The 24,186-nt window shown below is 42.6% G+C and overlaps 1 protein-coding gene across 1 annotated transcript; it reads left to right on the top strand.

Annotated features, from left to right (window-relative positions):
- The first annotated feature begins 18,549 nt into the window (after positions 1-18,549).
- Positions 18,550-20,107, top strand: LOC102561103 (trace amine-associated receptor 2). Its single transcript, XM_006270538.3, has one exon. The coding sequence runs from the start codon at positions 19,076-19,078 to the stop codon at positions 20,105-20,107; it is 1,032 nt and encodes a 343-aa protein (XP_006270600.2). The 5' UTR covers positions 18,550-19,075.
- The last annotated feature ends 4,079 nt before the right edge of the window (positions 20,108-24,186 follow it).

The raw sequence follows: 24,186 nt of genomic DNA, 5'->3' as shown, positions 1-24,186 counted from the left end.
TTTTTGCCTCCTGTTTGCCTTCTCTGCAGTCCCTTAAGGCACAGAAACTTTAATGAAGTCCTGTACTATTTTCCTTCATTATTTCTAATCACTGCCACCATGAAGGATTTTTTTTCCCCATTATGACGGAGGCATGAAAAAGGATGTGTTAATGAGGCCCCAGGGTCTGTATTTGAACCCAGTAGTTGGACATACTAAAAGAACATGATGAAAATATTTTGCACTGTTGTCCAGTCAAATTATGGCTTAAATTTAGCCAAGCAGAATGTAAGCAAGTGCATCTTCAAAGTGTCATCCTGCAAATGAAGTGCAAAGGGTATTGTTAAATGTGTTGTCAACACATATAATTACTGACCTTACTAAACATTTCCCAAAAGGCCATCTTTTTCAAAACAAATTGGCCTCCAAAGGATGATATCATATGTTTTAACTTTCCCAAAAACTTCTTTAAATAATTACTCTGGACTTTGTCACTAGAGAAGCACCTTGCCTTGTTACGTTTGCTCATTTTGCCACCAGTGAAGTCAGTGGCAATGAACTTGTTGATTCAAAGTCTGTAACTTTGCTTTGCTTTTAAACTTGTGCAATTCCTGAACTCTGAGACAAAACTGCAGGCCAATGGAAGACTATTCTGAGAAGTTAGAATTAAAAAAAAGTAATGGAAGATTATGGTTGAAAAAAATAAGGTCTCAATCAGGAAACTGTAAAAGGCAAAGATAGTTCCTAAGATACATTGCATATCCTATACATTTGATCCTGTTCTTAAATAAATAACAAGCAGTATTTTAAAGCTTAAGAGAGAAAAGAAGAGAAAAAAATACTAAGTATATATTCTAATTTCCTTTGGTTGTCTATGTGACAGTTTTTTAATCATCTACGTGGTATTTTTGATACTTACATGCAGGTAGAAATTCTATTTCCTGGCAGTATGAACACCCAAGTGGATACATGTGCAGTACACAAAGACTGAGCATGTGTAGTGGGCTATGCACATACAGTAGACCCCCGATTTACGTGAGTATTGTGTTCCGCAGGAATTTTGTGTAAGTTGAATTTGTGTAAGTCAGGACGACTTTCCCCATAGGAAATAATAGAATAGTAAGGGGTTGTGTACCCCAGACATACCTTAGTCATAGCTTTTTTCCCCCTTTTACTTGGTGGAATCATCTTTAGGAAGCACGTCTAGCATTTCACCTATGCATCTTGAGATGCTGTTACCACAATGGTGGCACAGCTCCGCTTGATTCCGCCTGCAAATCTGGTGAGGCGTTCATGTAAGTGTGCATGTATATATGCAAATCTTGCAAGTGTTTGTGTATACACGTGAATGACGTGCATCTCGAGGGGCATTTTCTAGTCTGGACCCTAATAAAAAATCACATAAACGCAAGACACGCATAAGTCAGAATCGCGTAAATCGGGGGTCTACTGTATGGAACTATGCGTGTGCACCCCATGTGGATGTGTACCAGTACCTAAGGCCCTCAAATGTAGGTAGCCAGATTCTTCCACTGTTTTAATCCCAGTAGCTGAGCTAGTAGCTAGGGTAATTGCCTGGGAAGCTGAAGACTTAGATTCCAGGCCCCTGTTGCCCTGAGGCGGTATGGACCTGCATCTTTCTGACTTCTTAGCACAGCTCTCTAACCATGCTATTTTCCAGAACTCCTTTCTAAATCTGCCTCCATGGGTAGCTAGATATATGGAGCTATGAGGAAGCAAGTAAGCCACAGATTCTATGACTTCATGAGATGGCTTTGGGCCTGAAAGAGGTGAGGAGGCCTGTGTTCTAGCCTGGAGCCTGGCACTGCGCTCCATCCATTTTATTTAATGAATATTAAATGCAGGTGGTGGTGGCCCTGCTTTCAAAGGAACACTGGAGATGAGCTAAATTAATGCCTGACCTATGGTTAATGGCTAACCTCAGAAATCAAAGGTGTAGGCTCAAAACCTTTCTGTTTGTGGAGGAAGGCGGGAAGCCCTAGAACTTGAGTTTCTAGCTTCCTAGACAGCTGCTTCTAAATATTCAGCTACTGGAGCTAAAACAGGGAAGGACCTTCCTCCCTCTCTGTTACTGGTATTATATTTGAAGGGAAGAAGTGCGGGGACAATCTAGCTATCTCTCAGTTGTACCCATGTATGGAAGTAGGTCACTATGTCTCTGTCCAATACTTTGTTTCTAGGATTTGTGTTGAGGCATGCACATACTTAGCTGTCTACACATTCAGGGTTATGTGCTTGAGAAGCAAAATCTCTACATGTGCATATGTGCCCAAAATGCCACTTATATAACTAAAACTTACTATTTAGGTGACCAAAGGAAATGGCAGCATAGATGCTTAGAAATATAGACCAGTTTAACAACTTATCCTTTTCACAGTTATGTGTCCATTTTAGGGTTTCTAGAATGCTTATCACTCCAGTATCTAAGACCTTATCTACATTACACATTTCTACTGACATAGACACTTGAGCAAAGGTGTGAAAAGATCATGTCCCATAACCAATGTAGCTATGATCGCAAAACTCTTGGTGTGGGCATAGTTCTGGCAGAAGGTAGTTCCTCCTTTTCAGGGGAGCTGATGAAGCTTTTTTTTAAAAAAGGACTGCAGACTCTAGAGGCCCTTGGCTGCCTCCATTATTTTCATCCATTCATGTCTGTTGTGCATCAGCCACGTTTCATTCCTACAGGCCTGACACTACATCATATAAAACATCTGACTTTTGGTCATCCCAGTGGCCTTCTCCCCTCTAGCACTCTGAGGATTGCTTTCTTTTGTGTCCAGATAACTTCTGTAGCCCTGGGGGGTCAGGCCAACTCTCAGGATCTCAATATTGTGCTGTTAGACAGGAGGGTGTGACACAATGTCAAATTGGTTCCCTTGCACCCCCCCACACACACGCATGCACACACAATGGCAGCAGGGGTTAGAGAGGCTTGATGCAGGGGCTGAAGTCTGCTGAAGTCCAGGAGGAGAGAGAGAGACAGAGAGAGAGAAAGAGTCCAAATTGTAGGAGGAGGTGTGCAGGTAATATCTTCCTATCCAGGCTGGAAAGGGGTCCTTGTCCAGTAGGTGTTGTCCAGAGAGGGGTTGCCGGCAAGGCCTCTGGGTGGATAGGTGGTGTGGCATGGTGCTGGTCCAGATGGAGAGGGCGTCCCCACTGGGTCTGTCTTCACTGCCCCTTGTTATAGGGGCAGACTTTGTGTGAACCTAGTGACAGGAGGCATGCCCAGGCAAGAGTCAGCCCCTGGCGTACTGAACACGTGTGCTCCATGCAGGGATGTACAGTTTCGGGTGTCTGTAATGGTGACAGTTGCTGGTTTTGCAGGGTCCTTTGTCTTTCAAATGCTGGTCTTGTCTCTGTTCCTGGGTGAGGTATGTGGTTCCTGGGTGAATCAATGCGAGGTGATGGCCCAATCATTACAGGCCATTCAGTAGAGGCCTGCTACCATTGTATTTCAATAATTCCCAATCACACTCATTCATCGGGGAACCAATTTACATGGAAGGGGTACGTGACTCATACAGCTGCAACATAGGATGCCCAGGCAGAGGACAGAAGATAGAGGCTTGACATATAAAATGGAAACATGACATGACTTTGGTTCACTTACAAACGCAGGCCTAAACCACACAATATCCATATGAAACAATAAAAATCAATACAAAAATGATAATAATACATATACAACAGTAAAAATCAATACAAACCCAATAATAATACAATTTGAAATGGTGGATATCCAAAACCAAATCTTGCTACCAAAGTAAAAATGTTTAAAGCTTATCCTAAGTCTGAGCTCACTTATACTTATCTATAGGGAATAGAGAGGGAGAGAAAAAGTCAGAAATGGTTGGGGAAGGGGAGGGAATGCATTTTAAAATAAATAAAAAAAAAAAGAAAAACTGGGGGTTTTGCTACACTTCCATTGTTTCAACATGACCTAGCCACTGTAGTCATTGTGCTCTAATTTACTGTAATAGAGATATACAATTAATGCAACTCATTAGGTTCTTATGCAGCATTTTTGTGTAATGGGATCATACTGTGCACCAAAGATTTTTAGTAAAATTTTCCTTTCAAAACAATCTAGTAGTATCTCACTCCTTGTGAGAGAACCCAGGCCTGACTGCCATAAGAAATACATGGTCTGATTATGGTTTTATAAACTTTAAGCTGAGTTTTCCTTGGGATAAACTTGGGTGACAGGAGCTTGTGCAGTGCAAAATAGGTTCCATTTCCTGCTTCTTGTATTCCTTTATTTTTTTCCTTAATCATACAATCATAGAAAATTAAGGTTGGAAGGGACCTCAGGAGATCATCTAGTCCAACTCCCTGTTCAAACCAGGACCATCCCCAACTAGATCATCCTAGCCAAGGCTTTGTCTAGCTGGGTCTAAGAAACCTCTAAGGATGTAGATTCCACCACCTCTCTGGGTAACCTGTTCCAGTGCTTTAATATGCTCCCTAGTGAGAGTTTTTCTTTACATCTAACTTAAGCTTCCCCTGCTGCAACTTGAGATCATTGCTCCTTGTTCTGTCATCTGTCACCACTGAGAAGACCAAGTGCAAGGAGCCCTTTCCTCCCCAGCAAGCTAGAGCCTCTCTTAGGAGCAAGCAAGGGAAGGATGGCACTGGCACCGAAACATGGACAGCTCACCGAGACAATGAGTAAAGTCAGCAGAGAGAACACAGAAGAGTCTTTGCCACATCAAGCACAGTCTAGCTCCATCCTCTTTGTAACCACCCTTCAGGTAGTTGAAAGCTGTTATTAAATCCCCCTCAGTCTTCTTTTCTCCATACTACATAAGCCCAGTTCCCTCAGCCTCTCCTCAGAAGTCATGTGCCCCAGCCCCCTCACCATTTTTGTTGCCCTTTGCTGGACTCTCTCCAATTTGTCTACATCCTTTTTGTAACTGAGGGTGAGTGGAGGTCCAAAAATGGACACAGAACCCCAGATGTGGCCTCTACAATGTCAAGTATAATCAACATTATGGAAATAATCGTTTCCCTCAATCTGCTGGCAACACTCCTACTAATGCAACTAAGTATGCCATTAGCCTTTTTTGCAACAAGGGCGCACAGTTGGCTCATATTCAGTTTATTGTCCACTGTAACTCCAGGTCCTTTTTTGCAGAGCTGCTGCCAAGCCAGTCAGTCCCTAGTCTGTACTGGAGTATGGGATTGTTCTAAGTGCAGAACTTTGCACAAGTCCTTATTGAACCTCGTGAGATTTCTTTTGGTCTAATCCTCCAATTTATTGAGTTTTCTCTGAATTCTAGCCCTATCCTCTGGAGTATCTACTACTCCCTCCTATGCTACGATGGAGAATAAATACTTGAAATGAGTCACTTGCTTCAAATGTGTGTTGTTTTTTGCTATGTGAGTTCCCTGATTTATGGCTGTCCTATTTACCAGCAGATATTGGTGAAGATCTGGCCGCAGAAGAACCCTTTCACAGTGTATACTGCAGGGAACCTGACTGCTGCAGTGCATGTCAAAGATAAAATGGCAGAAGGTCCCACAATACAGACTAAGTCTTACGTCCCCAGTTCAGGAAAAGGCATTAATATGTGATTAGTGCTCTCTTAAATAGGTTTGTTTTCTTTAGTTAAGGCCTAAATCCTTACTTTCCAATACCTGCTCTTTCCTGTCAGTCACACATTAACTAGACTGTTCATGTTTAACTTCCTTGTTTGTGTTGGTTTTTTTAATATAACTTTTCACCATCAGGCTGCCAGTTAAAATCCAGCCAAGGTCAGCAGAGACCAGAAGATTTTCTGGGTGACTGCTGTGCTATAGCTCTTGTAAAATTCATGTGAGCTCTCAGTTCACTTTCTGGAAGATCCAAAAAAGGGCCCTCAGTATTGCATGCTAAATTCTAGGCACTTGGGGCAGCTTTCTATTCTTTTCTAGAAGCCAAGATGAACAGATTTAGTCATCTACATGGTGGGCTAAGTCCCCAAAATGCCAAATAGCCACAAGCTGGCACTCTATTGCTGTCCATGCACATAGGGCCATGTGCCTAGAACAGAGAAGAAACATAACTAACTGATAAAGTCTGCATCCTGATGATGGGGGAAGTTTTGCCACAGAGCTACCAGCAGCCAGGTGTTTAATGACCCCTACAGCTCCTGCCATTGGCCAGTGCTGTGGAAGCCTGTTGTCACTGGAGCATGGCAACATTGCATTCAGAAGCACTTAGCCTTGAGCTGGCTCTGATGACCACTGCTCCTCACATGATAGAGCAGTGCAGAGGAATCCAGGCAGTTTTTGAAGAGCATTGGAAACAACTTTCTGGTGCAAGTGTTGGAGAGACCAACTAGGGGCTATGTGCTTAATGACCTGTTGCTCACAAACAGGGAAGAATTGATGGGGAATGTAGAAGTGGATGGCCACTTGGGCAGAAGCTACCACTAAATGATTGAGTTCAGGGTCCTGAGGAAAGGAAGGTAGGAGAACAGAGTAAGGATCCTGGATTTCAGAAAAGAAGACTTTGACTTGCTCAGGGCAAGGATAGGCAAGTATGGGAAGGATCCCCTGGGAACTATTTAGGGTTAAGGACTATTTAGAAAAGCTGGACATGTACAAGTCCATGGGGCCTTACGTGTTGCACCTGAGGGTGCTGGGGTAATTGGCCAATGTGATTGTAGAGCCTCCAGCCATTATCTTCAAAAACTCCTGGCCATCAGGAGAGGTCCTGGATGATTGGAAAAGGGAAAATATACCACCCATTTTTAAGAACAGAAAGAAGGAGGAACTAGGAGTTGGTTCTGGAGTCTGTTTTGTTCAATATCTTCATCAATGACCTGGAAGATGGAATGAAGCGCACCCTCAGCAAGTTTACAGATGACACCAAGCTGCAGGGAGTAGTTGATATGCTGCAGGGTAGGGCTAGGATTCAGGATGACCTCAACAAATTGGAGAACTGGACCAAAAGAAATCTCATAGGTTCAAAAAGGACAAGTGCAGGGTCCTGTACTTAGGACAGAACAATCCCACGCATCGAAACAGGCTAGGGACTAATGGGCTAAGCAGCAGCTCTGCAGAAAAGGACCTGGGGGTTACAGTGGACAATAACTTGAATATGAGTTGACAGTGTGCTCTTGCTGCCAAAAATGTTAATGCCATACTGGGCTGCATTAGTAGGAGTGTTGCCAGCAGATCAGGAAAAGTGATTCTTCCCCTCTGTTCAGCACATCTGGAGTACTGTGTCCAGTTTTGAGATCCCCACTACAGAAAGGACATGGATAAGTTTGAAAGAGTCCAGCTGAGGGCAACAACAATGGTTAGGGGGCTGAGGAACATGACTTAAGAGGAGAGGCTGAGGGATCTGGGCTTATTTAGTTTGGAGAGGAGAAGATTGAGAGAGGATTTAATAGCAGCCTGCAACTACCTGAAGGGTGTTTTCGCAGAAGATGGAGCTAGTCTGTTCTCAGTGGTGGCAGATGACAGAACAAGTAGCAGTGGTCTCAAGTTGCAGCAGGGGAAGTTTAGGTTAGACTTCAGGAAAAGTTTTCTCATGAGGAGGATAGGAAGGCATTGGAACAGGTTACCCAGAGAAGTTGTGGAATCTCCATTCTTGGAGATTTTTTAAGACCAAGGTAAACAAAGCTTTGGCTGTGATAATCTAGTTGGGGGTAGTATTGCTTTGAGCATGGGGTTAGACTAGATAACTTCCTGAGGTCCTTTCTAATCCTAATTTTCTATGATTTTATGAACTCTGAGCTGCATAGTGTCAGAGAGAGATTCACAGTCTGGAATCCCCTTCTGTAAATAGGTGCTTAAATCATTTCTTTAAAAAATGAGAGTTGTGGTCAATCCTTCAAAACATGGCTGCTAGTAGTGAGGCTTCCGCTTTCATTTATGCAAAAGGTCAGTGATTAAAGCATTCGCCCAGGATGTTAGAGATGTGAGTTAATGCTATTTTCCAGCCTGAGAAGAGTCAGACTCACAACTTTGACTTTCTAAGATAACACCTTACCTATCTGGCCACAATCTGTGCTGGGATCCAGGGGCTAGAGGCCACCCTTCCGATTGTAACTGTTCCACTTTGCATAAAAGAAATCAAGATTGATTCATAGGGGTAGGGAGAAAAAGCAAGAGAGAATGACTCTGTAGCTATGTCATTAGAGTCCTCTGCCTGTAAAGAAGAGAGACATGGGTTTTGGTCTCTGCTCCCAGGTCAATCTAATCTATGAGTCTGTTAATGTACTTTACAGGAAACAGTAATTGACCAACATATAAAGATGGGCCTTGGAATCCAAGCCTTTCCCAGGTCAGCCCTAAGTAGTCGACTATAATCATGATCCCTTTCCTTTGTTGCATGAATCTTGAAATATTTCTGCAAAGTGGCCCAGCCTCAACAGGTGGGATGGAGAAGACTTCCTGCCAAGCTTCTGGAACTCCGAACAGCACATAGCCAAGTGGTTATGGCACTCACCTGGGAAATGAAAGCTGTATGTTGAATTGTTTGAAGTAACTACTGAACTCAGGTACTCAATATCCTAGCTTACTGCTCTGATCATTGAACTAATGGATATAAAGGGAAGCAATGGTTCTTATTCCCCTATGTTGTTGAATGAGAGGAGCTGTGTGTTTTGTGGGGAGCTCACTCCTCTGAGTGCATGGCAGAAGTGCTCTGAACCTGTCTACTTGATCTGTTCTGCTCAGGGACCTTAATGGAAGAGCACTTACTCTGAGGACCCAAGTTCTTATAGGATACTCATTGAGTTACCTGTTCAGCCCTACCAAGAAGGAGGCACTTCTGGTCAGGGCTTAACAGAGATGAAGAACTTTATGGGTGGAAGCTCAGATGAGGGCAGACAGGCAGGAATGGTGGATGGTTTGAATGCCTGAATTCCACCTAAATTCTAAGTCAAGTATTTTGTGGGGTTCAAGCCTAAGTGTCCAAATGAATACCTTTCCTTTTTGGGTGAATTTGTTAACAGGTTCAGCTCAGATATCAAGAACTGAACAGGCTGAGTTCCTAAACAATTGCTTCCAATGCACAATAGCAGTATAAAGGCAATCTGAAAATAACTGTATTGCTGCATCTATGTGCTACCTATTTAATAGATGTCATTGTGAAGGGGGTTAAAGCAGCATCTTTCATAAGTATAATTTTAATTTTGGTTATAAAATTATAGAACTTTATATCATAGAATCTGTGTGACAGTGTTTGCTAGAGTGTGTTGCTCTTTCTAAGGTCCTGCTAATTCCTGGAGGTAAGTCATTGGTTAAAAACCTGGCAATAGGAAAGATGAATCTGCTCTTTAACCAGCAAGGCTGTAGAGTATGAGGTCAGTAATCTAGAGAGAGGAATCCTAGAACCATGCAGTCTAAGGGCCTTGTTAAACCATACACTGTGAGCCATGCAAATGTTGATCAGTGCTAGTGCTAGCATGGAGTTTGAAGCAGTCATGCCCTTCGTCTAGAAACCTTCTCTGACTGTCTCCCACCTGTACAGCTGTGACTTGCCACTAGAGGCCTGGTGAGCAGGGACAAGGCTAGGAGCTGTAGCTGTGAGTTGCCACTGCAGGGCTGATGAGCCAAGACAGGCTTCTATCCTTGCACTGTGGGTGGGGTATGCAAGATCCTGTGATACTGGAGGACTTCAATTTGAGCAGCACATCTGTGGGGAGTAGCCACACCTTAATGGAACAGGAGCTGGATAATGATAATCCTGCCCTGGAGTAGCATAACAAGTGCTTAAAACTACTTTAAGTTGTTAATGGGCAGACACTCCAGGGGTTAAGAGCTCCAGGAGCCATCCAAAATTACCGTGTAACAAGACTAACTCAAAGAAGGGAAGGGTTTCAACTCTGTATACTGTTGCTGGAAAACAAGCCACTCAAATGCTAACAACAAATGCAGTTGTCTCTAAATGGTTATTAAGCATAACATGAAAACAACAAGGTTAAGCTTATTAGCCAATAAATAAATGGAGTCATCAATAATGCTGGATAGGGCTCATCAGCCATCTTCGGACACAGAGATAAGACAATCATGAAAAACAATCATTCGCAAATGTGAGGGATTGCCTAACAAGAAGAATCAATGTCAATAATAGTCAGTAATGTCAGGGGTGAAAAGTTACTACTGAGTTTCTATACATAATTACTTCTGCAAACATTACCAATGCCAGCTGTTCCTGCCATATGATTAAATTACAGTAACCACTCCTGGGTTGTTTTCTGTTTTACCTGCATTATGAATTGAAATTCAGTTTTATATTTGAATAGTCGCATTTTTATGTGTTTTAATCCCACTTAATTTCTTAATAAGATACTGCATTTTTAATCTTTGAAGCACTAAAACATGAAATGTGTCACCCTTCAATGACATAAATTGTAAGGCTTTGGACAAACTGTTTTCATAGGATAAAACTGATTCAAAGTGCACATGCTTGCAGATATTTTAAAAAATATTGCCATATTGTTTGTAACTAAACATTGAATAAAATATTATGTCTGTTTTCTATATCAATGAATCTTTTAAGAGGGTTTTTGACATTTTTGTCTTTTCCCTGATTACATAAGAGATGTGTGTGATCAGAAACATTTCTGTGTTCTCAAAGATGAAATATTCCTAGTGCATGTCATTCATTTTGCTTCCAGTTGCTGTTCTTTGAAGATAGTAAGTGACAATGGTTTGCATAATATGATTTGTATAGGGATGAAACTACCTCTGGTCAGGATTGGCCTCTGAAGGTCCTTTTCACCTCTACTTTTCTATGATTCCATCATTTTATGATTCTATGTTCCTGTGTCATAGAATTTTGGTGACTCTTGGTATATTTTTTCCAGCAGAATTTCTTTCATTTATCTTTATTAATGTTTCTATATATGTAAGTTACTTTTAATGCCCTTACTTTACACCCATCAGACTGATCTTCTTCAAAATTGCCTGTTCTGTAGATCTCATTGAAACCTAAAATCCAAACTGAGCCCCTGGCATATATTTAGTTAAATGTGTCAGGATTAGATAGGATTCATAGATTCATAGATGCTAGGGTTGGAAGGGACCTCAACAGATCATCGAGTCCGACCCCATGCCTGGGCAAGAAAGAGTGCTGGGGTCAGATGACCCCAGCCAGATGCCTATCCAGCCTTCTCTTAAAGACTCGCAAGGAGAGCACCACCTCCCTTGGAAGCCCATTCCAAATTTTGGCCACCCTCACCATGAAGAAGTTTTTCCTGATATCTAGCCTAAATCTGTTTTCTGTCAGTTTGTGACCATTGTTCCTTGTTACCGCAAGAGGCGCCCTGGTGAAAAGAGCATCTCTGATCCTTTGCTGTGCCCCCCTAATGAATTTGTAGGAGGCCACAAGATCACCTGTCAGCCTTCTCTTGTGGAGGCTGAAGAGGTCCAGGTCCCTCAGTCTGTCCTCATAGGGCTTGTCCTGTAGGCCCCTAACCATAGGAGCGGCCCTCCTCTGGACCGTTTCAAGTCTATCAACATCCTTCTTGAAGTACGGTGCCCAAAACTGGACACAGTACTCCAACTGCAGTCTGACCAATGCTGCATAGAAGGGATCTGATCCCCAATCCCAGCAGTCACAGTCATGCAACACATGACATGGGCTGGTGCTGGCAATCAGCTGATTGTCAGTCCCAACTCTGATAGTCCCAAGTCTGGTTCACCTGGGGTTATCCAGGCTGATGTTCAGCTAATTACCAGCTCTGGCAGAGGGAGACAAAGGGTTTCCCCCATCAGGGACTTTAAATCTTGGCAGCTTCAGTAAGGCTGTGGGTCACAGGGGATGAGAGACTCCCAGCAGGAAGAGCTGAAAGGCTGCTTCCACATAGGACTTTAAACTGTAGGGAGCCTCTGATCTCCTGCACCCTATAGCCCAAATGAGTTGCTGAGTGTAAGGTTTAAAGCCCACAGTGAGAGAAGCCCTTGCATTCTGATTTCCACACCACCCCAACCTCCGCACAGGGATGCCCTGGGCCTCGTTGGAGAAACAGGGCTGCCCTGAGGCAATGGTCAGCCAGTTGGAAGCTGAGGCTGCCCCAGGCTGGTGCTGACAACATTGTTCACATGCAGGTTGGAGACTCTCCAGGTCTAATTATAACAATCAGATGATGGTTGAGCATTAGCTGTTGACAGCCTTGCTGTATGGACATGCTACAGTTTCAATTTAAGGTACCATGCAAACCAAGCATAAGAATGTTCTTCATTATACATGGAAGACTACTATGGTTGTTTTGCCTTTTTCTGGCACCTGTAGCAACCTTGCCAATTATGCCATGATTAATATGTTAATTGCAGCGTAAATGTAGAGGGGCTCTGAGTTTAAAATGTGTATATATTGCACTGAAATATGCTTCAGTAGGAATCTTGTTTCATACTTAGTAGGGTCAGAAGGGACCTAAGCAGATCATTAAGTCTGACCCCCTGCCATGGGCAAGAAAGAATGCTGAAGTTAAATGACCCTGGCTAGGTGATTATCCAGCCTCCAGGGTAGGAGTGAGCACCAGTCCCAGCCACCCAGACTGTGAAGTAGTGCTTCCTGATGTCTAGCTTGAACCTACTCTCGGTCAGCTTGTGGCTGTTGTTCCTTGTTACTCCTGGTAGTGCTCGGGGAACAGTAACTCTTCCCTTCCCTGCTGGTCCCCCCGGTAAGTTGATAGATGGCCACCAGATCCCCTCTCATCCTTCTCTTGTGGAGACTGAGCAGGTTCAGGTCCCGTAGCCTCTCCTCATAGGGCCTGCCCTGCTGCCCCCTGACCATGCGAGTGGCCTTCCTCTGGACCCTCTCAATGTTGTCCACATTCCACATCCCTTCTGAAGTGCGGTGCCCAGAACTGGACACAGCACTCCAACTGCAGCCTGACAATGTCACATAGAGGGGGAAGATAACCTCTTTGGACCTGCTCATGATACATCTGTGGATGCATGACAAGGTGCAGTTATCCTTACTGACCACATACTCACATTGGTGGCCCATGTTCATCTTGGAATCAATAATGACTCCAAGATCCTTTCCTGCCTCTGTGCTGATGAGAAGGGAGTTCCCCGGCCTGTAGGTATGCTGCTGGTTCTTTCTCCCTAGGTGTAGTACCTTGCTCTTGTCAGTATTGAATTCCAACCTATTCTCATACACCCACCCCTGTAACATGTCCAGATCTAGTTGTAGCCTGTCCCTCCCTTCTAGCATGCCCGCCTCTCCCCACAATTTAGTGTCATCCACGAATTTGCACAAGGTGCTTTTCACCCCCTCGTCCAAGTCACTGATGAAGGTGCTGAACAGTGTGGGCCCAAGGACCGAGCCCTGGGGGACCCCACTGCCCATATCCCTCCAGGTCAAAAATTTCCTGTCCACCACCACTCTCTGGGTGTGGCCCTCCAGCCAATTTGTGACCCATCTGACTGTTTAGGCATTGACAGCACAGTCACCTAATTTTTTAATGAGAACGGGGTGAGAGACAGTGTCGAAGGCCTTCCTAAAGTCCAGAAAGACTATGTCCACTGCAACACCTGCATCCAAGGATTTGTGAACTGGTCATAGAAGGCCACCAAGTTGGTCTGACTGGACCTGCCCCTAATGAACCCCTGTTGGTTGTCCCTAAGCATAATCTTCCCTGCTGGTCCCTCGCAGATGTGCTCCTGGATAATTTTCTCAAAGAGCTTCCCCAGGACCGAGGTAAAACTAATGTGCCTATAGTTTCCCGGACCCTCCTTTCTCCCCTTATTGAAAATGGGGACCACAGTGGCCCTTTTCCAGTCCTCTGGCACCTGACCAGAGTACCATGAGTGCTTGTAAAGTCATGCCAGGGGTCCCACAATGACCTCTGCCAAGTCCCTCAGCACCCTGGGGTGGAGATCATCTGGACCTGCTGACTTGAACACGTCCAACTTCACCAGAAGTTCCCTAACTAGGTCCTCTCTGACCCTAGGCCTGGCTGTGCCTCTCCTGAGTCTGTCCAGAATCCCAGTGGAGTGGGATGTCCTGGTCCCTGCTCAGAAAAATGGAGGTAAAGAATTAAAGTTTAAGAGGTCAGCTTTATTATCTGGTGCAACAACCAGATCACCACTAGTTACATTGCTGAGATTGCTCTAGTTACGTTATTGAGAATCTCCACTCAGTAATGTAACTAGGACAGGGAACAGAGGTCAAGAACTATGGATGCCAATGTAGATGAGGTGCCAGACACATCCTGTAGCACTCTGAACCCTCACTCCCCAAGTTTTGGTATTCTACCCCCAATCCTATGTTTTCTAGCACTTGGCACCCACTCTTCTCAACCCACATGCATGTACATGCACATACTTTACAACATTCAGCAGCATGTCTGCCCAGGTCAAAATTGCCAATTACACCTCTGTCTATTTGCATTATTTTTATATGACTTGATTGATATTAATTGATAATGGTATTGATGCCAAGTTTTAAGGTGCATGTATAGAGTCAACCTTGAGCATTCAGTTTTAATTCTGAATATCTTGATTTGAAAACACTAGAGTTGTCTTTAATAAGGCATAAACATGTTTGTTTTTTTCCTTGTGGAATAATAAATAGTGGGGGAGGAGGGTTCATTCTTTACTGTTATTATACTTAATAGATTTCTCTGAAATAACACTTTTTTATCAGTCCCCAGTTGGTTAGTGGCATATAGAAATGGAGAAGCAACTCAGAATGGTAACACTGGAATTTCCATAGTAATTGTGAATTTCAGTGTGTTCATATGCAATCATGAGATGCAGAAACCTCCCAAGGAAATATGATAGAGAGAGAGTCAGGCGAAATGGTAGGATATGCCATCCTGTCCTGGTGATAAAATAGTAATTTAGGTTTACTATGTTTCCTTAGAACTGATAACTATTGCAAATCCAAAAATGTTATACCGTGTTGTCCACTAAAATTTACAGTGTGTGTATCACCTACAATGATGCCTCAATTTTTCCCTCAATTCCCTTCTGAAAAATCTGTTTCATTGTGGCTTTTATCTACCACAAACCACCAAAATAGATATCTTACAATGAGTGTGTAAGTACTAATAATGCAGACACAATAAATATTTCTTGGAAAGTTGGGTGAATTCTTCCCAGGGATCTAGCTTTTTTCTTTTGTAGCTGAAAACCCATATATTATATGTTTGCTTTTGGTAAAAATTCTCTCGAGACATGATCACAGCATCATAAAAGGGCAGCAACTTGAATCCCCTTGCTCAGTCTGGGCATAAGTGCTAAGAGGACTGACTCTTCAAGTTCAACACTGATGTTTCACATAAGAAGGTCAATAAAAGAAAAACAAACCTGTTCACATCAGGAATCTATTGATACTTCATCTAAGCAGACACAGGTAAGGATAGGCTAAAGAAGCATGGACATTAATTTTTTGTATCTTTTATTGCTTTGTTTTTGTCTGTTACTATTTTTAAGGCATGCTGTTCTGTGAAAATAGAAACAGTGGGGATGAACTACTGTTTTATTCCCTTTTACATATTGGTTGAATTGATATTAAGGTGATAATTCTTCTGTTTCTCTTTTTTTCCATGTACAGGTAGATACATAGATAGATAGGATGGCCTAATCAGGGCATGCAGAAAAAAAAGAGGAGGAAGTTATGGGGCTGTTTTTTTCCACAAATAAGCTAAAAAACTTATTCAACTCCCTCCTAAATTAATTTATCTTTTCATTCATTTTCAAGGGAGTCGAATCATATAATATAAGAAAGAACTTATCACTTGCTGCAGAGCCAAGGATCTTCAAGGCAGAAAATAATATTCTTTTGTTAAAGAAAAGTTTGATAAAATATTAGAAAAAATCTTTGTGTGTGTATATATATATGTGTGTGTGTGTGTGTGTGTATATATATATATATATATATATACATATATATATATATATATATATATATAATGTATCCGCCTCGACATTTATTTGGTTGACATTCTCCAGAATTAAAAATGAAAGCTTATAAATAGGATAAATATAAAAGGGGGAGAACAGACATTATTAGTATTTTTATATGCATTTTGTCCAAAGTACTGTGCAGTGTTCTGAAATGCTCAGTATGCATGTGCTGTTTATCTTTTCAGTCTTGCAGATATAAAAGGTGAGTAACTTCCTTTTAGTCAGTTAAGTTAGCACAGTATAAAATTGGTGTATGTGAAGGGGAACAACAGTTCCATATTTGTACTGTTTTTCCCCACAACATTTTACAGTTACAAATGACCATTCTGGTTTTTTACCATCCAGAATCTGTGGGCTTAGCATCAGAGGACTGGCTGAAAGGCAAGAGTAGAATTTTGAAAGGTGAATTAGTGACCCTTGCGGAATCAGTGTTAGGCATAGGGCTGTGCAAGGCTTCGGACTGTGCTTTGGATCTTGAGAAGCTTCAGACACTTCGACGTCCAAAGCAGCATGTCTGGATTGAAGCACTGGCTTCGTTAGGCTTTCTGAAGTGGTTCAGAGCTTCCGAACTGCTTTGGAAAAGGCCATGCACCTCTGGCTGCTGATAGGCAAAACTCGTGACATGGGTGACACTGTGTGTGTTAAGATGCAGAGGGGTGAATCCTGTTAAAGAGAGCGGTGCAGGGAGGATCTGGGGCCCTGCACCTCTAGCTGCTGACAGACAAAACTCTTGACATGGGTGCTTGTGCAACTGACTGTGTCTGTCTTGGGGCAGTTGATTGTCTGTATTGATTCTTTCCTCTCCTTAGTCTGTGGTTTTGTAGGTGTTAATCCATGCTTGTTAACTCATTATATAGTAGCTAGGTACTGTGTATTGAGCTGGTCCCTGAGTGAATCATGATTAATTGGTAACTGTTAACGCAGTAGTTTAGCAGCCAGGCCTGCAGTAGTTCCAACCCACCACCCCCATGCCCCACGACAGACACAGTTGCACAGACACCCATGTCATGAGTTTTATCTGTCAGCAGCTAGAGGTGCAGGGCCCCAGAACCCAGAAGCCCCTGCACCTATCTTCTTGACAGCTGGCAGGCTTTGTGGCCATAGCAGGGGCGACTGTCCCTGCAGCTTTCACCCTGCTGTGCCTTAACACACAGTGTCACCCATGTCATGAGTTTTGCTTGTCCACAGCTTGAGGTGCAGCTTGCCCCAAACCCCTGCACTTATCTCCTTGAAACTTGGCAGGCTTTGTGGCCACCACCCCTGCAGTTTTCAGCCCTCTGCGCCTCAACACACACAGGGTCATCTGTCACAAGTTTTGCCTGTCAGCAGCTTGAAGTGCAGTTCCCCCCAAACCCCTTCACCTATCTCCTTGAAACTTGGCAGGCTTTGTGGCCTCAGCAGGGGCTATCACCCTGCAGTTTTGACCCCACTGTGGCTTAACACATACATGTGACATGAGTTTTGCTTTCAAGAATTTGGGGTGCAGTTCCCCCCAAACCCCTGCACCTATATTATTGTAACTTGGCAGGTTTCATGCTCTCAGCAGAGGCTATCACACCTGCAAGTTTAATGCAAATCAGACATAAAACAACAAAGTTATAGCTATTTCATTGATTCCCCATTATACCCTATGGCTGGATCTCCAAAGCGGCTCTGAAGCTTTGGAGCCACTTGAGCTGGATTGAAGTGGGAAACCAATCCGGAGCTCTGGATCAGATCCCTGGCATCTGAAGTGGCCATATCCAAAGCCAGATTGAATAGCTGCCTACTTGCACTGGCCTATTAGGCATATGCAGTGCATTAGCTGATTGCTGAACGACATCCAGGAAAGCATAAACTGGACAAAAAAATCTCCCCTCACAAAGAAGATCATCATTTTAATAATCTTAAGAGAAATGTAAATGTTATGTTTCAAGTATCAAGGATGATAGTGAAGAAGGTGTTGACATAATCAGCTTCTTAGAGTAACAGGTCTCACGTTGAGGTTTGTGGAAACCAAAAATTTATATGCCAATGAGGTGCAGGGCAACCTGCTCCACCTTCACCTCATGAAGGAAGGGGCCACACTAATCATATGTGACAGGCTGAGAGAGGGGAAGACAGACAGATTCTGGGTGAACTGTTTGGAGCCCTGCTTGGCAATGTTTGCTAGACATTTAAGGCTGGTGAAAAAACAGGAATAATTGGAAATGGGAACAATACAGCTCAGTTGTGGGAGCGATGAGGAAGTCAAAATGCATTCACTGTAGTAGCTCACATTGATCTGAAAAAGAGTTGGTGCTAAGGGAGACCGCATACAATGGGCACTAACAAGTATCCTATTCAGAAGGGCTGCACAGGCCTATCATTATGGTAGGCTCCTATTGGCTGATATGACCAAGCTGGGAGCGGGAGGTATCAGCCTTTCTGAATGCCGAGCATCATGCCAGCCACTAGGTCTGGTGCTCATCCCATCCTGGGGGAGCAACTGCCTTGTTTTTTTAAGGGCCACATGTTCCTATCAGTATGTTTGCCCAATGTGGGCCATGTGTTTTATACTCATGGTCAATGCTGGCTGCATTTAACCAGCTCTGTAGTTGGTTTCCATTATTGAGCACATGCTACTTTTGGCAGCAGCTTAATGATAGATAATATCATTTAATGTGGCTTTCTTGTATACAATTATAAGAAAAGAGGGGGTTTTTGCCATACTGATTGGGGAACAAAACCTCGTTTTGTATTTGAATAAATACGGTAGATGATACCAATCTCTTTAGGAAATGCAAGGTTCACATTTAAGGAACCTCTGGATAATACAAGCAATAGATTGCAAAAAAAGAAAAATGTTACTGCTTTAACATTTGAAAAAATGTTAATTAAAACATTTAATTTGAAAAAAATACAGGGGTTTTAACATTTTAATTAAAATATGATATTTTAAATCAATTTTCATTATATGAAGGTATATTTCCTTAGCATCTCTTAGAGAAATGACTGAAAACATGGGATGATTGAAGTCAACAGGATTTTTGCCTTTTACTTAAGTTGGGGCAGTAGTTCTCCCAAAATTACTTTAAACAATGCCTAATGGTTACTTCCTATTAATTTTATATTGTATTTTAATTTTAGGAGTTGGAGTCATTTGGAAAACTCATGAATATTAATTCTGCATATAAAGCCATGCCTGTAGTACTAAAGCCATAATAATATACAAAATACATAATAAAGGAAAATGACCTTTTCTAACATCACAAAGGATATTATTGATTGCTCTGAATTTGGAAATGGATCTTGTCCTGAAGACTTCAGGTCAGCAGGTGTTCGAGGAGCAATGTATTTGTTCATGCTTATGGCTATCATCATCACTGTCACTGGGAATCTGGCTATAATAATTTCAATCTCATATTTTAAGCAGCTGCACTCCCCAACCAATTTCATGATCCTGTCAATGGCAGTCACAGACTTTCTTCTGGGATTTGCCATTATGCCTTACAGCATGATCAGGTCTGTGGAGAACTGCTGGTATTTTGGCATCACTTTCTGCAAAGTCCACTACAGCTTTGACCTCATGCTCTGTTTAGTTTCCATCTTCCATCTCTGTTGCATTGCCATTGATCGCTTTTATGCTATCTGTCACCCTTTGCATTATTCAAGCAAAATGACTTTTTCGGTGATAAGAGGGTTTCTAGCAGTTTGTTGGTCAGTGCCAGCTGCTTTTGCTTTTGGGGTGGTTTTCTCAGAAGCATATGCTTCTGGAATAGAGGGCTATGAGATACTAGTAGAATGCTCTAGTTCCTGCCCAGTTATGTTCAACAAATTATGGGGAACAATTTTATTTACTTTTGGTTTGTTTGTTCCTGGCTGTGTTATGACAGGAATATATGTCAAAATTTTTGCAGTGTCCAAAAAACATGCCCATTTTATGAACAATGTGCCTGAAAAAGAAAATGATAAAAAGCAAAATCAACTTTCCAAGAATAAAGACAGAAAAGCAGCTAAGACTTTGAGTATAGTTATGGGGGTTTTCCTGATATGCTGGTTTCCTTGTTTCTTTACCATTTTAGTTGACCCATTTTTAAAATTTTCTACTCCTGCTGTATTGTTTGATGCCCTAACATGGTTTGGCTATTTTAATTCCACCTGTAATCCATTAATATATGGTTTTTTCTACCCATGGTTTCGAAAAGCACTAAGGCATATTCTGTTGGGTAAAATATTCCAGCCACATTTCTATACCACTAATCTGTTTTTTCAAAACCAATAGCACATCTGATTATAAGAAACTAATCCAATGGTGGTTTTCAGTTAGAAAAATAGGAAGGAAATCATATACATGTTTTTGGCTTGGGTATTCAAATGTAAAATGAAAGCTGCTTTATTCATCTATTCATACTTAAACTTAAACATTCATTTAATACTTCTTTCCTGATTAACTTGCAAAAAGGCCAAAGTAAAGACAATGAACAGGTTGTTTTGCTCTAAATTATATGTAGAAAATGTCAGTATATGTCTTCTTAATTCAATAAAAATATTTATTTGCAAAAAATTATCAATCTGTATGGACAATGGTTACAAGAAGTTGATGAAGTATGGGAGCACCTGTAACAGAAAAATGGATTAAGAAAAATTGGTACAACATCAATCATACATGTTAAACACCATACAAAAGAGATTTATTGTTGGGAACTTGGCAACACAGAGCTTATAAAGATTTATAAACCCAGGCTCCATTGAAGTCATTTCTGAAGGATATCTTCTAAAATTGCCTCCAGAATGAGCAACTGAGTAGATTTTACAAAACACAAAGAAAAATTTTGAACATTACAAGCTGTATTTTCTTTTCATTATTTTAATTCTAGTATAGTTGGACTCCCCCAACAATGTTGTTCCTTCTCCCAGCTGGCTGTAAACCCCCTCCCCGCCACTCCTAGCCAGCTGCAACCACCCTCTCCACCCCCCATTTCCATTTGCCGCTCCACCCACCCCACTAGTCTGAGTTCACCAGCCACACCTGGGTGCAGTGCACATGGCAGGAGCATGCACTGCCAAAAAGGGAGCCTGGCTGGCCATAGCCATGGTCTAGCTGCTGGCCAGGCTCCGGGTAGCTGGCTTGGTGTCACTGCTGCCCTGGGAGGCCTCCTGGACCCCAAGTAAGACTGCTGGGGCCAGCCTAGGTGCTGGCCCCCAGTTTCCCCTACCCCAACCAAGGCACCTGCTAGAGCGTGTGTGCAGAGGCATGCCAGGGGACAAACAGCAACAACACAAATAGCAGGCTTGCCAAAGGACAAATAGTAGTGGAACAAATGTTCCCAGGTGGGGCACGTACTCTTGCACATGCACACCCCGGGAACACGTCCAAGGAGTCCATACTGGGACTAGTCCTTCAATTTACTTCCAGGGCTTGTTGTGTCTCAGTTAATCCACTCACTTCTCCCACATAGCTGGGAGAAGAACTTGTAAACAGAAACACATATCTCTCTCTTCCCTGAATACCTCCAATGGCTTCCTTTCTCCCCTGATAATTGTCCCGTACCTCACAACATCTTTGCACTGAGTTAGCAATAAATATAATCCAACTGATCTCTCTCCTTGTTCTCTCTCCTCTTATCTCCTTCACTCTTCAAGCACTCCCCAGGCTCTGCACAGTCACCAGGCCTGCAGGTCTTCAGGGAGTTCCTTCCAGGAGCACAGCCTGGGCCAACTGCCTTGTTCTGCTCTGGAGCCCATATACCTCCCTTGGCTCTGCTCCTTCTGGCCACAGCAGTCTTGGCTTAAAAGGGGCCTCTCCCCTTTACCAGGGATTAATATGGCAAGGATTCCCAATTATATAATCAGGATTCCTGTAGCTTGATGCTTATGCCCCTGAAGTTTACAACTTTGTGGCTTGTGGTTTATGGCCAGTGGCCTTGCAACTTACAGATTTTAAACCTACATCTTATGCCTCTGCATCTTGAACTCAACTTCTTCTCAACAGGGGTTAGGGGCCTCTGTTTCTGAGACATGATAGCAGTTTTCCAATTTTTGAAAGGCCACCAGAAATAAGGCCGTGAACAATGGTTCTCTCTCGCTCCAGAGGTTAAGATGGGAAGAAATGGGTTTAATTTGCAGCAAAGTAGATTTAGTTTAGATCTTAAGATAAACTTTCTTACTGTTAGACTGCCAGGAAATTTGTGGAATCCCCTTTACCGGAAATTTTCAAAAGGAGACTGGATAAGTATTGGCTAGGGATGATTTGGGAATAGCATTCCTGTATTCACACAGTGGATGGGCCACACAACCCTGTGATTATAATCTTTAAATTCCTCACTGAGGTCACTATCCTGGGAAAGGGAAGCCTCAGGTTCCAGTCTCCTCCCAGGGCTGTTTCTGTATTTTATCACAAGTCTGTTTAATGTGAAACAGATAAACAGTCCCGGAAGCAGGGACTGGAACCCCAGTATTTCTACTTCACCAGAGAGTGCCATAACTGCTGAGGTGGGATCTTATTTACTTTACACATCTAAGAGGCAGTTTTCTAGTTGCCTACCAAGCCCATTCAAGTATGTAGAGCCAGTATGATACACCTGCTTCAAAAAAACTGGCAGGTGCTTTCCATGTTTTAACCCCAGTAGCTTAGTGGTTAGGCTAGATCACTTAGCCTGCTGGAGACCTGGGTCCTTATCCCCCTTTCCCAGAGAGAGTTTGAATTTTTGTCTTTTGACTTGTCCCAGTAGAGAGGTCTAACCACTGTCCTAGTGGTCAGAATGACTCTCTACCCGCTCATATCTCCAGCACTCCTTTTGAGGTTGAATGACTGTCCCTTGCATTTGATAGACAATAGATAGAGAGAGATACAACAGGGAAGGTCCCATCAGGAGTAAGGCTAGAGCCCAGGTCCTGCTCCTTTGCAGGATAGTACTTATCTCATCAATCATATATCCTCTAGCTTGTTCTCTTCCTCTTGACAGTCTTCCTCTCTTGGCTGTCCAGGGGGCTAACTTCAAAAGGAGTGCTGAAGAGTGGCCTGCATAGTGTCTTATCAGTGGTGTATGGATTTGAGAACTGTATCAGAAAGTTGCAGGTTCATACCCACTTTATGTGAGAGGGCCCTAAAACATGTGACTATGGCTTCATGGTTGAAAGGCCTAACCACTTGTCTATTGGGGAGGCCCTTGTTCTCTTTCAACCATAGCTGCCTCATTTTTTGCCAGTGGACACCAGTAAGCATCTGCAATGGAAGCATGTATAGAGCCACAGATAAGTTTGGGCAGTGTGCACCCTACTTATATGACCAGTCTATACATGCACACTTACACATCCACACTGTTAGGGAAATAAAATGGCTCTCTGTGTGTAAGTGGCATTCTTGCCACTTTTGTGGCTAAAAAGTTATCATTTAGATGCATAAAAGGAAATAGAATTCCACCCTATGCTAGAGAGACAAACTCCTGTTGGTGTTCTCTCTGTCTCTGGAACAGAAAGTTCCAGTTTCAAACATCACCCAGCAGGCTGGGTAGTGTCCTACCACTTCCAACCTCCATATAGAATTGCCCATAACCTAGTGCTTAGGATGCTCCCCTGGAAGGTGAAAGTTGTTGGCTTCAGTCCTCTCAGACTAAGAATGTCGCTGAACTCAAGTCTCCCATTTCTTGGGTACCTTCATCACCAGGATGGATAGTCCAACTAAAAGATATCACCAAAAAAATCTCCTTTCTTCTGGTATGAGGGCTGCTGATTTACATTATTTGTTGCTGTATGAAGCTCCCTTGGGACTCTCATTATCGAGAGCATTGCATTCGCTTTTTTACTTTTAAAAGAAAAAGTTTATGTTCTACTTAGTACCTAGCATTGGCCAGTTATGTCACTGCATGTAATGGAGTATAATTTGTTTTCAAAGCAGTTTGTTATTATTAAAGCTTTTTCTGACATGGATAAATAGGACTACGCTATGCTATTATTGTGGATAGGGACATGATGAGTGATCCATGTAAACACAGAAAAAGTCAGAGTTTGAATTAGAACTCCGGGGATGCTGGCTACCGCTCTGTTGCACTGCTACCTTCTAAATAACACAATGCTCCTTGAAATAAGGGTGATGGTAAAGTTACCAACTCAAATAGTTGCAGTGGAAGTGGTTCTGGATGTATTCTGTGAGGTGTCGAGAAGCAAAAGTAATTACCTACTAACTATGGAGAAGGAAGAAAAGGAAAAGATAACAGACACTTTACTCTATTCAACATGAAAATAGAACCTCACTGTTTACTTGGCAATCCCAGTTACCCAAAATTTAGTAGCTGTGTGTGTCTAGTACTTCAGTTCAAGTCTCATTTACCCAATAAAGACTAGCAGTTCTTAGATTTTTTC

Source organism: Alligator mississippiensis, chromosome 1 (assembly GCF_030867095.1).
Source record: "Alligator mississippiensis isolate rAllMis1 chromosome 1, rAllMis1, whole genome shotgun sequence".
In the NCBI taxonomy this organism is placed as follows: Eukaryota; Metazoa; Chordata; order Crocodylia; family Alligatoridae; genus Alligator; species Alligator mississippiensis.
Note: the sequence above shows the minus strand (reverse complement) of the source record. Positions and strands in the feature narration are given on the sequence as shown.